Source organism: Oncorhynchus tshawytscha, linkage group LG01 (assembly GCF_018296145.1).
Source record: "Oncorhynchus tshawytscha isolate Ot180627B linkage group LG01, Otsh_v2.0, whole genome shotgun sequence".
NCBI lineage: Eukaryota > Metazoa > Chordata > Actinopteri > Salmoniformes > Salmonidae > Oncorhynchus > Oncorhynchus tshawytscha.
In genome coordinates, this window is record NC_056429.1 from 63,481,020 (window position 1) to 63,495,298 (window position 14,279).

General features: G+C 43.6%; 1 protein-coding gene across 2 annotated transcripts in view; it reads left to right on the forward strand.

Annotated features, from left to right (window-relative positions):
• LOC112254711 (disintegrin and metalloproteinase domain-containing protein 12) overlaps positions 1 to 14,279 on the forward strand; it is a 140,742-nt gene that overhangs the window by 106,479 nt on the left and 19,984 nt on the right. For both annotated transcript variants that reach the window (XM_024427498.2, XM_024427504.2), the window contains exons 8-12: positions 1,939 to 2,010; positions 2,567 to 2,736; positions 2,961 to 3,045; positions 5,506 to 5,654; positions 13,421 to 13,598. In XM_024427498.2, the coding sequence (XP_024283266.1) occupies positions 1,939 to 2,010; positions 2,567 to 2,736; positions 2,961 to 3,045; positions 5,506 to 5,654; positions 13,421 to 13,598 (654 nt within the window). The remainder of the gene's footprint in view (positions 1 to 1,938; positions 2,011 to 2,566; positions 2,737 to 2,960; positions 3,046 to 5,505; positions 5,655 to 13,420; positions 13,599 to 14,279) is intronic.

Below are 14,279 nucleotides of genomic sequence, written 5' to 3' on the forward strand. Positions count from 1 at the left end.
GGTCAACAGTGCCCTGCCAGAGGATCTCAGGCTGCGTCCTGACGTGTAAGGAGATGAAAGATCAGAGATATAGGATGGAGCTAAGCCAAGCCTAGCCTTAAACGTGATTCATATATATTTTTGATCTATTCTGAAAGTGACTGGTAGCCAGTGTAGAGAAGCTCAAATAGCTGTGATATGGACAGATTTTCTGGTGCCTATAAAAAGCTGAGCTGCAGCGTTTTTAACTGTAGACGATGGAGTGATTTCTGACAGACATGTATACAAAGAGTTACAGTAATCTAGGAGTGAGGAAATAAAAGCAGGTAGAAGTCTCTCCAGATCAGTGACTGAGATAAAATACTTGACTTTAGCTATATTTCTCTGATGATAAAAGCAGACTGGACAACCTTCTTTACATGCAGCTGGACGTTTAGGTCAGAGTTAAAGAAGGGGGACCAAATAAAACAACCTCTGATTTCGTATCATTGAGTTGGAGAAAGTTGTCAGACATCCAACATTTGATATCAGCAAGAAACTTGTGAGGGGTTGTGAGCTATAGCTAGCTTGGTCACTAGGTCTGATTGATATATAAAGCTGTGTGTCATCCGCATACAGTTGAAACTGCATGTTATGATTGTGGATGATGTCACCAAGGAGAAGCATGTACAGGGAAAAAAGGATGACCCCTGAGGGACAATAACGTGAATAGGTGCTGGGGACTATACTGAACCACCCATGCTCACTGAGGAACATCTGCCACATAGATATGACCTGGACCGGTCGAGGGCAAAGCCAGAGATCTTTGGTAATTTATACTTGCATAACTTTAAAAATATATATATTCATATGTAGTATTCATTTTTGTATATCTGTGTCCATGCATTTCTAGAGAATATACCATATGGTTCAAGAGAAAATAATGGGGGAAAAAAACATCTAATTATTTTTTGTAAATAATTTTTATTTCATCTTTATTTAACTATGGAAGTCAGTTAAGAACAAATTCTTATTTACAATGAATTAACAATGGCAAAATAACTCTGCAACTCTTCCAACTATTGACTTTTTTCACAACTGCCACAGTTTGGCGCCAAAACATTTACAACAAAGACATAATGCTTTAGGCTGAGTATAGCCCACATAGATCTCCCCCACAGCACTTACCCGAGAGTGGCGCCAAACCCAGACAGGAAGATCACATCAGTGACTTTTATTTATTTTAAATTATTTAACCTTTATTTAACTAGGCAAGTCAATTAAGAACAAATTCTTATTTACAATGACAGCCTAGGAAAGTGTGTGTCTTTTGACACTATATAAATGAGATCTCACAGTGTTTGTCATTATACCCTGATGAAGACAGCTTGTCTGTTGAAACGTTGGACATAATATGTCTATGTCCTGGGAAATGTCCTTGTTACTTACAACCTCATGCTAATCGCATTAGCCTATGTTAGCTCAACGTCCCGCAGGGGACCCACAGATCCTGAAAATGTTTTCAACAGGAAAAAACAAATAACGAGAGGCGTGCTACCTTTTCCTAAATCCCTGAACATCACCAACGGATGCTCCCCTAGGAAGCCAGTTCCAAAATAATGTGTTGAGTAGAGCGGGCTAGCAGCATCAAACAAAGAGAATACAGTGGTACGTTTCTAAATAAATTATATAAACCAGACTCTGGCGTTTGTGTTCTTATACTGTATAATATCAATAATGATTTTATAATAATAATGTCTGGACCAAAAAAATCTGTTCATTTGTGTATGAAGCAATGGAGGGAAATGTCCCAACGTGACGATGTCTCACAGGCACATCGTCACACTTGTTCAAATGATATTGAACCCAGTCTGCAGTACTGTATACTACTTCCATGACCTTGTACTCATTTCATCCACTATTAATGTATTTCTTTGCTTACTAACATCTAACAATATTCACCCTGGGTTGCGTGTTCAGTTTCAGAAACAGGGGAAGGATGTTGAGAGGGTGAAGCAGAGACTGGCAGAGATAGCCAATTACGTGGACAAGGTAAAACCTCCACCTCCCCAATGCACAGGAGAGATCTATCATATGTTTCAAATAGAAATACCTCTGACAGCACACATTAATGTCATCCCAGGCTAATGTCAGTCTCTCACAACTGCTTTTAGTCCATCTAAAATGGTATCATAGAATCCCAAGTCGACGTTTTGTCATGAATCTTGCCCTGGAGTTAGAACTCAGTGATTTCCACTAGATGGGCCAGCTTCAAAGGCAAAATGTGCTATATAGTAAACATGCATGATTTTGGGGTCTTAATTTAAGGATAGGGTTATGCACTAGGGTTAGCAGTGTGGTTAAGGTTCGTTTTAGGTTTAAAATCAGATATTATAACTTTGGCTGTGTCAGCTAGTGACCACTCTGCAGAGCTACCTCCAGGGCAAGATTCCTGATAATAAATGCCAACCTGCTCCCAAGCCAGTCCCCAGCCATTTATCCATACTACCTTTTTATTTAAATAAAACACATCTATATGTATTGTTTATATGGGAGAGATCCTAAGATGGTAGTAAAACAATGCATCATTCTACTCACTGCCCCTCAGTTCTACAGGGTCCTGAACATCCGCGTTGCCCTGGTGGGCCTGGAGGTATGGAGCGACTCTGATAAGTGTCCTGTCACTCAGGACCCCTTCAACACCCTGCATGAGTTCCTAGACTGGAGGAAAGTCAAACTGCTGCCTACAAAATCGCACGACAACGCTCAGCTCATCAGGTGGAGATTCTACAGTACACAATCTCATAAACAAATACCTGAAGCACACACTCAAAACGAAGTGACACAGCTATAGAAGTCATACAGCCCATACCGTTTCTGATTCGTATAGAAGCTTCAGTCGTTTGTGATTTGGGAAACAAATAGACTATGATAGGATTCTTAGTATGTATTTAACCCCTGAAGTCACCTTCTTTACCTCTCCTCAACCCCCTTCCCCCCAGTGGGGTGTACTTCCAGGGTACCACCATTGGCATGGCTCCCATCATGAGCATGTGCACAGTGGAGCAGTCTGGAGGCATCGTCATGGTGAGCACAACCTCAACCTCACACTCAGCTCAACACTATCCAGAGACGGCGTGTGAAGAAAAGGTTTTTCACTGTTCATTGTTTTGTGAGGGCTGTCGGAGAAATGATGATTGTAAACACCAGGATATTCACATCCATGTACACACACACACACACACACACACACACACCATCCAAGGTTATTGGAAGCTTTTTCATCATTGAACCACCCAGTCCCCAGTCTAGTTATAAATGTACGGGGATGTGGGTTTGAGGTAAGTCATTGTACACGGAGCTTAAACAAGACACATTAACATTTTTATGAGGAGTGATAAATTATTTGTGCCAGGCCATATACTAAATGTCAAAATAGAATGCCCTTTACTCACTACCACGCACAGCCCACACAGTCAAGTTATGCAATGAGCAAAAATGAACTTTGTTTCCGTCCCCACTGTATCACTCGATACCCGTACTAAATCGCCAGGCAGTTCCCTTCTCAGAGTCAGCCCCTACTATGCAGCTTCAACAAAGAGGTGTATTTCCCATTAATAGATATGTTTTCCTTCTGGCCAGGGTTGGCTGGTTATTTCCAGATGTTTGTCCTTCCCATTACTCACACATGGCAAAGGCTTGGAGCAGGATTAAAGAACCATGTATTGAGTTATAGGGCCGAAGGACCAGATGAACCACTTTGTATTTCAACATATGTTATCAGCTCCAACCCCCTTTATTTGGTCCACGTGTAGGTTGAATTTCACAGTTTGTACATCGCTGGGTTTTTAAAACAAATTTCGCCAGAAACGTTTATACGTCAACCACTGTGGGTTTGTCGTTAAATGTAAACGAATACAATCATCATGTTTTGGGAGATAAAATATCCCCTGCATGTCTTGAAACTACTTCAGAAAGACCGTAAAACCCCTTCATGACCAAACTAACCCGGTTTTGTTCTCACCAATGTAGCTATCTTAGGGCTGCTTTGAAGGGCTGACTCTGACTTCACCTACGTCAATCCACTCTCTTCAATTACAGTGCTTGTGAAGAGGCGCTCAGCCGTGATGCGAGCAGTATATCCACACCACATCCACGAGACCTCTCAAACATGACGGGGCTGGGAGGGACGTAGTTCTCATCCTTCCACGAAACCCCCCAGGAAACTGGTCCCACCACGCAGCTCTGTAATCAGGGCAGAAATAGCTTTGCTTTACATAGGGCCCTGACATACGACCCTCTGTAAAGGGAAAGCGCAGGAGTTTATTATGGACATAATAGTAGTCCTACAGTATGTACAGAGCAGTGTAAATCAGACGAGTTGTTAGGCTCTTTAGACTAGAGACCTACATACAGTAGGGACTTATGGATTAAGAAAATGTCTGGTTCATAATCCTACTTGTTGTGTCGCATTGGACGACAGCATCCACGTAGGGGAAACATTAAATGACTGAGACAAGTCTTTCTGTCTCCAGAATCCTCCAGTATATTCAGTGCTGTATGTGTGCGTGCATGTGTGTATTTCAGTGTGTGTATACATAATTCATGGCTGTGGCTGTGGTTCACCTGGTGTACCTATCTCGGCCTGTGGAGTAGTGAAGACACACATCCACAGAGTGTGTCTGTGTGTGTAAAGCTCCATGGGCCGGGACCTTCATAATTTATACTGCTGTTGTGTTTGCTGCTGTGCACTCTCAGCACTTAACTGTGCAGCAAGCTACAGCAGCCAGTCTTACCTTCACTTCTATTGTTCCCTTGTGTTCTTCTCTTTGTCTCTCCATGTCAATCAGTGTCTTTGCTGCACTTTCTTTCAGTCTTCATTCCAATCTCTCTGCATGCATGCAACTCTGCCTTTCTCTGTCTAGTAGCTTTCTGTTTGTCACATTTTTACTAGGTTTTTCTCCATCACTTCTCCCCTCTCCCTATCTCTTTACACCCCCCTCCCCTCCCCTCCCTGTACCCTCTCTCCTTCTGAAGGACAGTTGGCTAGCTTATATGTTCACTAAAATGTCATAATGCACCAAGTTTTTATTGCTTCCCAGCATCTGTCCCCGCCGGCAGTAGTGTGTGATTAGGGTTGGTTGGGGTTGGTGAGGGAACAGCAGACAAACTGATCAGCTCCTATCCTCCATGAGCAGAATGTGTAATGAAATGTGGATCACTGGGCAGTTGGACCTAATGGAACCACTGTGAGTCAACCGAACTAAGACAGATATGTATTGAACTAAGGGATAATGGGCTCTAATGTACTACTGTACCTTGCAGCTCTTTACTCTATGCAACATCCATTATCTTCCAAACATCGATGGATATATCCACTGAACTCTATGAACTAACATATCGTGCTGTTGCTTAATTATCCATGCTAGACATTATACAATGCAAGGCTTTGTTGTGATGTTCTAATAATATAGAAAGGTGTTATCGCTTCAACTTTTTATCTCAGTTTCAAACCGAATGTGAACTTATGTTGTTTTTCCACTGTAGGACCATTCGGAAAATCCCCTGGGTGCAGCTGTCACTTTAGCACATGAGCTGGGGCATAACTTTGGCATGAACCACGACACCCCGGAGCGGGGGTGTGGCTGCAGGATGACAGTGGACCGTGGGGGCTGCATCATGACCCCCTCCACTGGGTGAGTGATGCCAATGGTCCAGTCCAACCATATGAATGGGTTATAAATACTGTGTTGTCTCATTGAGAAATTATTTTTTTAAACAGAGTCAAAGAGGATGGTGGGTCAGCTCTATCAATTCCAGTCATTTTAGGAAAATATAGCTTTCAGTTTATCTGTACTGGCTGGAATTGAAATGGAGGTTACATCAACCTTGGCATTTTCAGATAGTCCCTTTTCTCTCATCAATGTGTAACAGTTTAACTTCGCCTCCCAAATCAACTGTACACTTTACGAGCATGCAAATTAAGTTCCCATTCATTCCTCAACTTTTCAGAATAAATTAGAAACGCAACGCAACGCGTTTTAACCTTCTGCTAATAGACCATTAAGACAAGATGAATGCCTTCACAGCTTGTACAGGGTTGATCGTTATCTCATGTAAACACTAGTTGCCTGTGTGTCCTTGTTAATGTGTGGATGGCCATGCATCTTTTTGAGGGCTGGGAACAACCTCTCAGCCTGAAGACAGAGAGGCTGCTCACAGATTCTCACCTGCCCCCAGCCTGGGATCTCATGATAACGCCTCGACTGATGGACCATCTGACTGTTTCTGTGTCAACAGTGGTCAGATAAGGTGTACCGTGTGCGTAATATGAGATTTCACCCTTGGTCTGATGACAATTAGTTTTATCTGATGCTGTGTCTGGGCGTGTAGACGGATGGATGTGTTTGGGATGGATTCCACCTCCGTTTGAGAGAGGGAAAGAAGAGGAAAAGAGTAGATAGACAGATGGGTGCCCAAGCAGTGGAGTCTGTTATTGCCATCGGAATTGAAAATTGAGAAAATTCAGCTGCATCCTGAGCAGTACAGTACATCCGAGGGCGCCTGTTCAGAACTGAGCTGCTGAGGATCATGGGTAGAATCTGAGGGGTGGGCGGCTGTCGGACACAGCTGATTCACAGCCTGTTTGACGACAGTCCCTCTGGCTCTGGGCTCTCTGTGTTTTCACTGGCCCAGGCTCTCGCTGTTGTCATTGGAGCCAGGCCATGAAAAACACGGTAACACTATTCTCAATTATGTGCTCATAAAACAACATAGCAACACACTGGAAGGAAACCGCGCAGGGCTTGCAAGGGCATCCTTCGAAAATAAATGCCATCAGGTCTGTGAATAAGTGAAAGACCGTTATCCGCTTGCTGAAGTCAGACAGAAAAAATGATGACCTTTTACCCAAAAAATAGCCGAAAAACTCTTCACCAGAGTTGGCAGTGAGCTCATTCTGTTATACTAATGCGACATTAATTGAGAAAAAATCATGAAAAGTCATGAAATGAATTCACCTTTAGTGTATTCAGGGTATCTGTTAGTGTCAAAGGCCAGATGTTTTTATCTCAATATCAAATCATATCTGGCTATCAAATAAGAATCTTACTGTGATTGTTTTCAATTAAATTTGTTTATAAAAATGTATATATAGCTTCTTAGAAAAGAGCTATTTCTAAAGAAATAATTTTTCTAGGACTGTCTTGGAGTGGTCTGAGTGGGGAGGAGAAAACGGAAAACTAGCTGTTATTGGCGATGTCTTGGTGATGTCACCAGGCAAGCCAAAATACCATCTCACCAAAACAGGCTGAAATTCCAGGCAGTCTTTTCAAACAGGTTTTACACTAAAAGGGCATTATCATAATTTTCACAGTATCATTCAAACCTCATAGTATGGATTTATAGACTGGGTATACAAAACATTGAGTACACCTGCTCTTTCAATGACATAGCCTATCCAGGTGAAAGCTATGATCCCTTATTGATGTCACCTGTTAAATCCTCTTCAATCAGTGTAGATGAAGGGGAGGAGACAGGTTAAAAATAAATCTTCTTCGGGATCGGTGTCCCTTCCATGGGACGGTTGAGCTAACGTAGGCTAATGCGATTAGCATGAGTTTGTAAGTAACAAGAAAAGTTCCCAGGACATAGACATATCTGATATTGGCAGAAAGCTTACATTCTTGTTAATGTAACTGCACTGTCCAATTTACAGTAGCTATTACAGTGAAAGAAGACCATGCTATTGTTTGAGGAGAGTGCACAGTTTTGAACATGAAATGTTATTAATAAACAAATTAGGCATATTTGGGCAGTCTTGATACAACATTTTGAACAGAAATGCAATGGTTTGTTGGATCAGTCTAAAACTTTGCACGTACACTGCTACCATCTAGTGGCTACACAATCTAAATTGCAGCCAGGCTGGAATAATACATTATGGCCTTTCTCTTGCAACTTGACACAACTGTGGGAAGCATTGGAGTCAACATGGGTCCATGCCACAACGAATTGAGGCTGTTCTTAAAGGCAAAGGTGGGGTGCAACTCAATAGGAAGGTGTTCCTAATGTTTGGTTATACTCAGTGTATATAAAACACAGGAAATCACGTTTTTGACTGCATTAGGCCTTTAAGTTAATTTTAGGAGTTCAGTAGGTCACAAATAAATTCAGTTGAAACGACGGTCACTAGAATCACCATCTTCCCAATTTAATGATGAGTGATGAGTGACCACCAAGTTAGCGTAATCAAAACTGGTTATTCTTACACCCTGTTGTCAGGTATTGTATATTTGTTAACACAGTATGTGTGTTTTAATTGACACACTGTAAGGCAGTGCAGATAAGGAAATACTGTATTGCCATGCCTGTTTTTCTGAGGTGAAAACATTTCTACTCGAGAAACTCAGGGCTAAACCCCAGTTAAACTAGAACTCAGACAAAGCCCTGTTTTCAACAGAATGATGGATCATTGGGAACAATCCTACAATGTCCTCTGTTCACTTCAGCTGAAAGGCCCTGAGCACACACAGAAATAAGGCATTGCAGTTCTGTGTGTTTATTGGTGTGTATGCTAAATATGTGCACAATGTGTGTGTGTGCGTTCATTCGTTCACATATACACGTCAGCTGGATATGCAATACCTTATTTCAGCCAGTCAAACATATCTGCCTCCGGGCTGAATTAACAGTGGCTTGTTGACAAAACCAGTCATTTCAGTAGTCCAATCTGAAACTCACTTCCTCCTCACAGTTTTCTGCCTTCTTTGCCATAGTGCACACTGTCCAGTCCCTCAGTCCTGCTTCATCTTCAGAATGTGAGAAGCCGAGGAACAGGCAGGCAGCCAGTGACCCCTGTGTAGCTGCCTGGGTGTTGTGTCGGGACATTCTTTACTCAGACTTGCTAATGGAGTGGAGGACAGGCTGCATCTAAATGATGTGATTATCACTGACGCTGCCAACTATAATCAGGGGCTCAGAGAGAGATCCACTGAGACAGGTTTTTGCTAGGCTAGACAAGTGCTAAGTGGCCAGTGGCCGTTTATTTACTGCATTTGATTTGTAATAGAAGAGCAGAGGGAGAGAGAAAGAGATGGAGACAGAGATGTGGTGGGCTTAGTTGGAATATACAGTTACACGATCGTGTTTGCATAGTGTACATAAAGACGATCCCAAAGAAAGGTGGGCTCCTGATTTGAAGTATGTCAGATCTTCGAGTGAGAGAGCCGAGAAAGCCACAGGGATGGTGGGGAATTTCCATGCTCGTGGATTGTGTCACTTGTGGCAGCACAGACAGCCTCAAATAAGTTTTCTTTTGGGTAGTCCCAGTTAGGGGGCTGTATCAGATCCGCAGCACAGTGTATAACTGGGCTGCACACTCAAGATGAACTTCTGGAGAGGGGGAAATAACTACCAATGTCAAGGTAGGAAGGGGTTGAGGGAACATTGACTAATTATGGGCTTGGTTGACTGAATTGTGCGTCAGCATGCGTCCATGTCTGTGTGTGTCGCAGTTTACTTTTATGTTGCGGAGAGTCTCCTCACCCACCACCTCCACAGACAGCCATGCTAGCGTCCTATCCTCCTTGGTATTTACTCCGCCACTGAACCCAGTGGCTCCTTGTTTGACTTGACTAGACTGACAACAGTCTTCTGGGCCCCCTGATGTAGGCTAAGATTCCGAGAAACGCTGTTGTTAGTCACCCGGGGTGGCAGCCCAAAATCTGCCTCAGCACAGCATTGCCATCGCAGTGTGATTCTGCATGTGTGGCATGACCACGGAGGGTCCCAAATCCTCTATGTCAGAAGTCAACAGAGATTTACAAGGCCTTGTTGTCGCAGAGGAGGAGACATTGAGCACTGGCGACCTGAAAATGACTGCAGTGCAGATTGTTGTCCTTGCCCTCTCTACTTTCAGAGCGTTCCAAGGAAAAATGTAAATCAGTTCTGTGTAATTCCTCAGACCGGCTGACGAAAGAGCACATCAGATCATATCCATTTCCTCTTTCCCTCTGTGTGTCTGCCTGGCATTGAACTCCTGTTAGTAATAACCCAGGCTGTCGGCATCTGAGCCCCCCGGGAGTACAAAAGGTGCTGTCTGTCATCATTGCTCTAAGTAAGATATGAACACCCATTCATCTTATGAGCTATCAAGGCGTGATCAGAATATGAATGAGGTTGTGCCATCGAAGGGTTTTTTGAAGTACCTTATTTAGTTATGAAATGACAGAAATGTCATACTGTCCGTCAATCAGGCTCTGCAGGATGACTAGGTTTGAGATACTCTACGACCATTATGTGGCGTCCGCCCCGACACCTCCTAGTCCTAATTAGATCTACATTGCTTGACTGCACGTGGAGAAAAGATGGGGATTTTAAGCTAATGTTATCCACTGAAACGTATTGTAATATCATTTCCTGGACGGTGTAGCCGGCACATGGCATCAGCTGATAAAACAGTCACTGGAGTGTAGGGGGATCCAAATTCCACAACTGTATTTAAAGACTAGAGGGGACAAGAGAGCAGAGCCCACGCCTCTCCCCAGGCCTGGTGGACCTGCTCTGGGTCCTCAGCTGGGGAGGAGATGATGGACAGTCTCAGGCTGGTCGGAGCAGATTGCTTTGTCTGCTAGTGGAGTTAAGCTTTCTCAGCCTGTGTTTTTTCCCAACACAGATCATGGGGTTCCACCGCTCTGGTGTGTTATCAGCAGCAGGCATTCTATTTACGAGGGCCTGCTCAGTGGCCTGCTCACCCTAGCTTTGGTCCTTCCTAAAGAGCAGGGGTAAACACATCTAGAACCATAGCAAGTGGATTAGGGCAGCAGACATGTTGACGTGGTGGTGGTCATCACTACTTCCAGGGAGATGTTGTAAGTGAGAGTTCAGTGTGTTTTTCCTCAGTGGTAAGGAGGAAGCACAATGTGTTTTCTGGCTGGTCCGCCTTACCTCTATGCCCCTAGCAGGCAAAAGAGTGAACTGATGACAGTGCAACGTCCATAGAATTACAGCTGCCAAATCCCCCCTAGGCGGAGGCGAAGCATCACAGATCCCCCTCACAAACCAGATGCCAAGTTTTAGCTACCTTAATTTAACCAGGCAAGTCAGTTAAGAACAAATTCTTACAACTTGACTCTGTGTAATGTCCTGTTAAAGGAAGTGATTATGTCCAATGTCAAGGTTTATCTTCAAACCTTTTTTGGCCATGCAATGACAAGTTTACCAACCTGGTCCACCCAGTGCCAAAACTCTCAGTCCTTTTAGTCCTCTGACTTATTGAAGCAGTCATGTCTGATGTCAGCTTCTCCACAATGCCATGCCAACCATCACCCTCCTGGCCATCTTGCTCGATCCACACCAGCCTCTTAGCTCGGTGCCAGCCCTTATCCTCATCTGTTGCTTTTTAAGAAGGCTTTTCAAAATGTCGCCTGTCCAGAGCCAACTCCCCATCTTCACCACTCACGACACCGCTCACTGTCAGATTGCAAGCTTACCCAAAACATCTTTTTTTGTGCCAGCCACCTGCCAATACCAGTCCTGTACACTGTATCATTAGCCAGCTTTACATACTGAAGGTAGGCCAGCCTAGAGTCATACAGTATAGTTGTGTTGTAGGCCTATAAGTCTCTGGCTCAGCCCACTTGCTGCCATTTATAGTACTGTAATTACAGATTTGTCACGTCCAGTGTTCTGTCCTTTGGCTTTAGTCTCTTACTGTCAGAGTTGTCAGGGTGATGGGAGGGAGGTTAGAGGAGGACAGGGGTTGATAATGAGGTGAAGCAGCAGTGTGTATCCATCTCTCCTCCTGTGGTTGGTTGGTTGGTACATACGATACACACTCTGTTATCACAGAAACCCCCAGGGAGGACAGCTGTTACAAACAGACATTTCTCTACATGTAGGATGTTTTTATTTCCGATTTTCTTACTTTCTTATGTAGACATACACAGACTGGTTAAAAGTCTAATAAGAATGTCAATGTACTGTATGTGCCACAAGCTTGGCTGCAGCTAAAGGTCTGATCAGATCTGATCATTATGTTTAAAATATGCTTCACCGCGTGGTATAAGTAGAATATGATGTTGTTGTTGAAGACACACAGACACGCACTAAGAGGCATGCGTAATTTCCCCATAGCCCTCCACTTCAGAAGTCGGTTTCTTCAAACGGCCCAGATTACCCAAGATCCTCTGTGATTGAAGACTTAGGTCTGCCTGAGCGGCGGATACATATTTATGAACTAAGGGGCTTGCAGACCAAGCTGTGTCGCTTTGTTGTATTGCTTGTTTGTTTGTTTGTCTTTGTGCTTATGAAACTGTGTCGAATCAGAGCACAACTGATGTCGGTAGACCGTTAAATATGTGCCAAGGCCTTATGAATGAATAAGCATGGTTGGGAAGGTTACTTTCTAAATGTAATCTGTTACAGTTACTAGTTACCTGTCTAAATTTATAATCAGTAATGTAACTTTTGGATTACCCAAACTCACTTTTGGTTTACTCAGAAGGAGACAAAAAAAAAACGGCCTCCCGGGTGGCGCAGTGGTCTAGGGCACTGCATTGCAGTGCTAGCTGTGCCACCAGAGACTCCAGAGGTTCACGCCCAGGCTCTGATGCAGCCGGCCGCGACCGGGAGGTCCGTGGGGCGACTCACAATTGGCCTAGCGTCGTCCGGGTTAGGGAGGGTTTGGCCGGTAGGGATATCCTTGTCTCATCGTGCACCAGCGACACCTGTGGCAGGCCAAGCGCAGTGCACGCTAACCAGGTCGCCAGGTGCACGGTGTTTCCTCCGACACATTGGTGTGGCTGGCTTCCTGGTTGGATGCGCGCTGTGTTAAAGAAGCAGTGCGGCTTGGTTGGGTTGTGTTTCGGAGGACGCATGGCTTTCGACCTTCTTCTCTCCCGAGCCCGTACGGACTTGTAGCGATGAGACAAGATAGTAACTACTAACAATTGGATACCACGAAATTGGGAAGAAAACTGGGTAAAATAAAAAAAACTTTAAAAAATAATAACAAAAATGATCCAGCAAAAGCATTTGGTGTGTCATCGTAGCGGTCTCTGACTTGTGGTCAGACTCGCACAAGTGGAAGAAACTTTAACTAGCACATTTTTATATGCTGAATTTTAATGTCATTCAGAAAACAGAAAGTTGTCATTGTGTATCCTTTCTGAATTTAAAAGTAATCTAAGAAGTACATTTACTTATGAATTCACTTATCCTAAATTTACTTTTAAAGCAAATTTGAACCGGGAATTACATACATTTGGGAATGAATCAGATCATTCTTGAACGTAATATCCTGTTGGACTATTTTATGGAAACTCTGACCTTGAACGCCAGGAACATTCTATATTGGTTGTGCCCATATCAAAGGATTGTGCACACAACTGGTTGAATGTAACAGTGTATCTCCATAGCAACACTTTGCACTCAACAAGTTGCCATTGTCTTTGCCCCTCAGGTATCCATTTCCTACTGTGTTCAGCACCTGCAGTAAGAAGGACCTGGCAGCCAGTCTGGAGAAGGGAGTGGGGATGTGTCTGTACAACATGCCTGAGGTCAAGGTGCTCTACGGGGGACAGAAGTGTGGCAACGGATATGTGGAGGAGGGAGAGGAGTGTGACTGTGGAGAGCTGGAGGTACAGTAACATTCATCCACACAGAACACAGAGGAACATTTTTTATATCATATTGTACAGTTTAAATACTAACGTATTGGACCACCAGTCACTATCCATACTAAAGAACAAAAAGAAATACAAAAAAACATGAACACTCACACAGAATAGCAACAAATGACACACAGTAACTACATGCAGTCAGGGGCGGCAGGTAGACAAGTGGTTAGAGTGTTGGACTAGTAACCGAAAGGTTACCACACATGCAGAATCACACTGCGATGGCAATGCTGTGCTGACTAGTAAACGAATCCCCCGAGCTGACAAGGTCAAAATCTGTTGTTCTTCCCCTGAACAAGGCGGTTTACACCCGTGTTAATAGGCCGTCATTGAAAATAAGAAAAATATTTGTTCTTAACTGACTTGCCTAGTTAAAAAAATATATATATATATAGTAAAGCACAACTCACACAAGAAAGCACAAGCATATGAAAAGGTTTGTGTAGCATGCTATATGTGCTGCGTCGGGAAATAACGTCACTCTGAGAACTGGATTGATCTGTGGGTATTTATTTGCCACCTGCACGGCGTTGACAGAAACAGTTTGCATTGTCAGCTCTTGCAGAAATGCTCTTGCGCACCTGTCAGGGTACAGCAAACCGTTAAGTACATGGAAACATTACACCGTCATACCCCACAGGC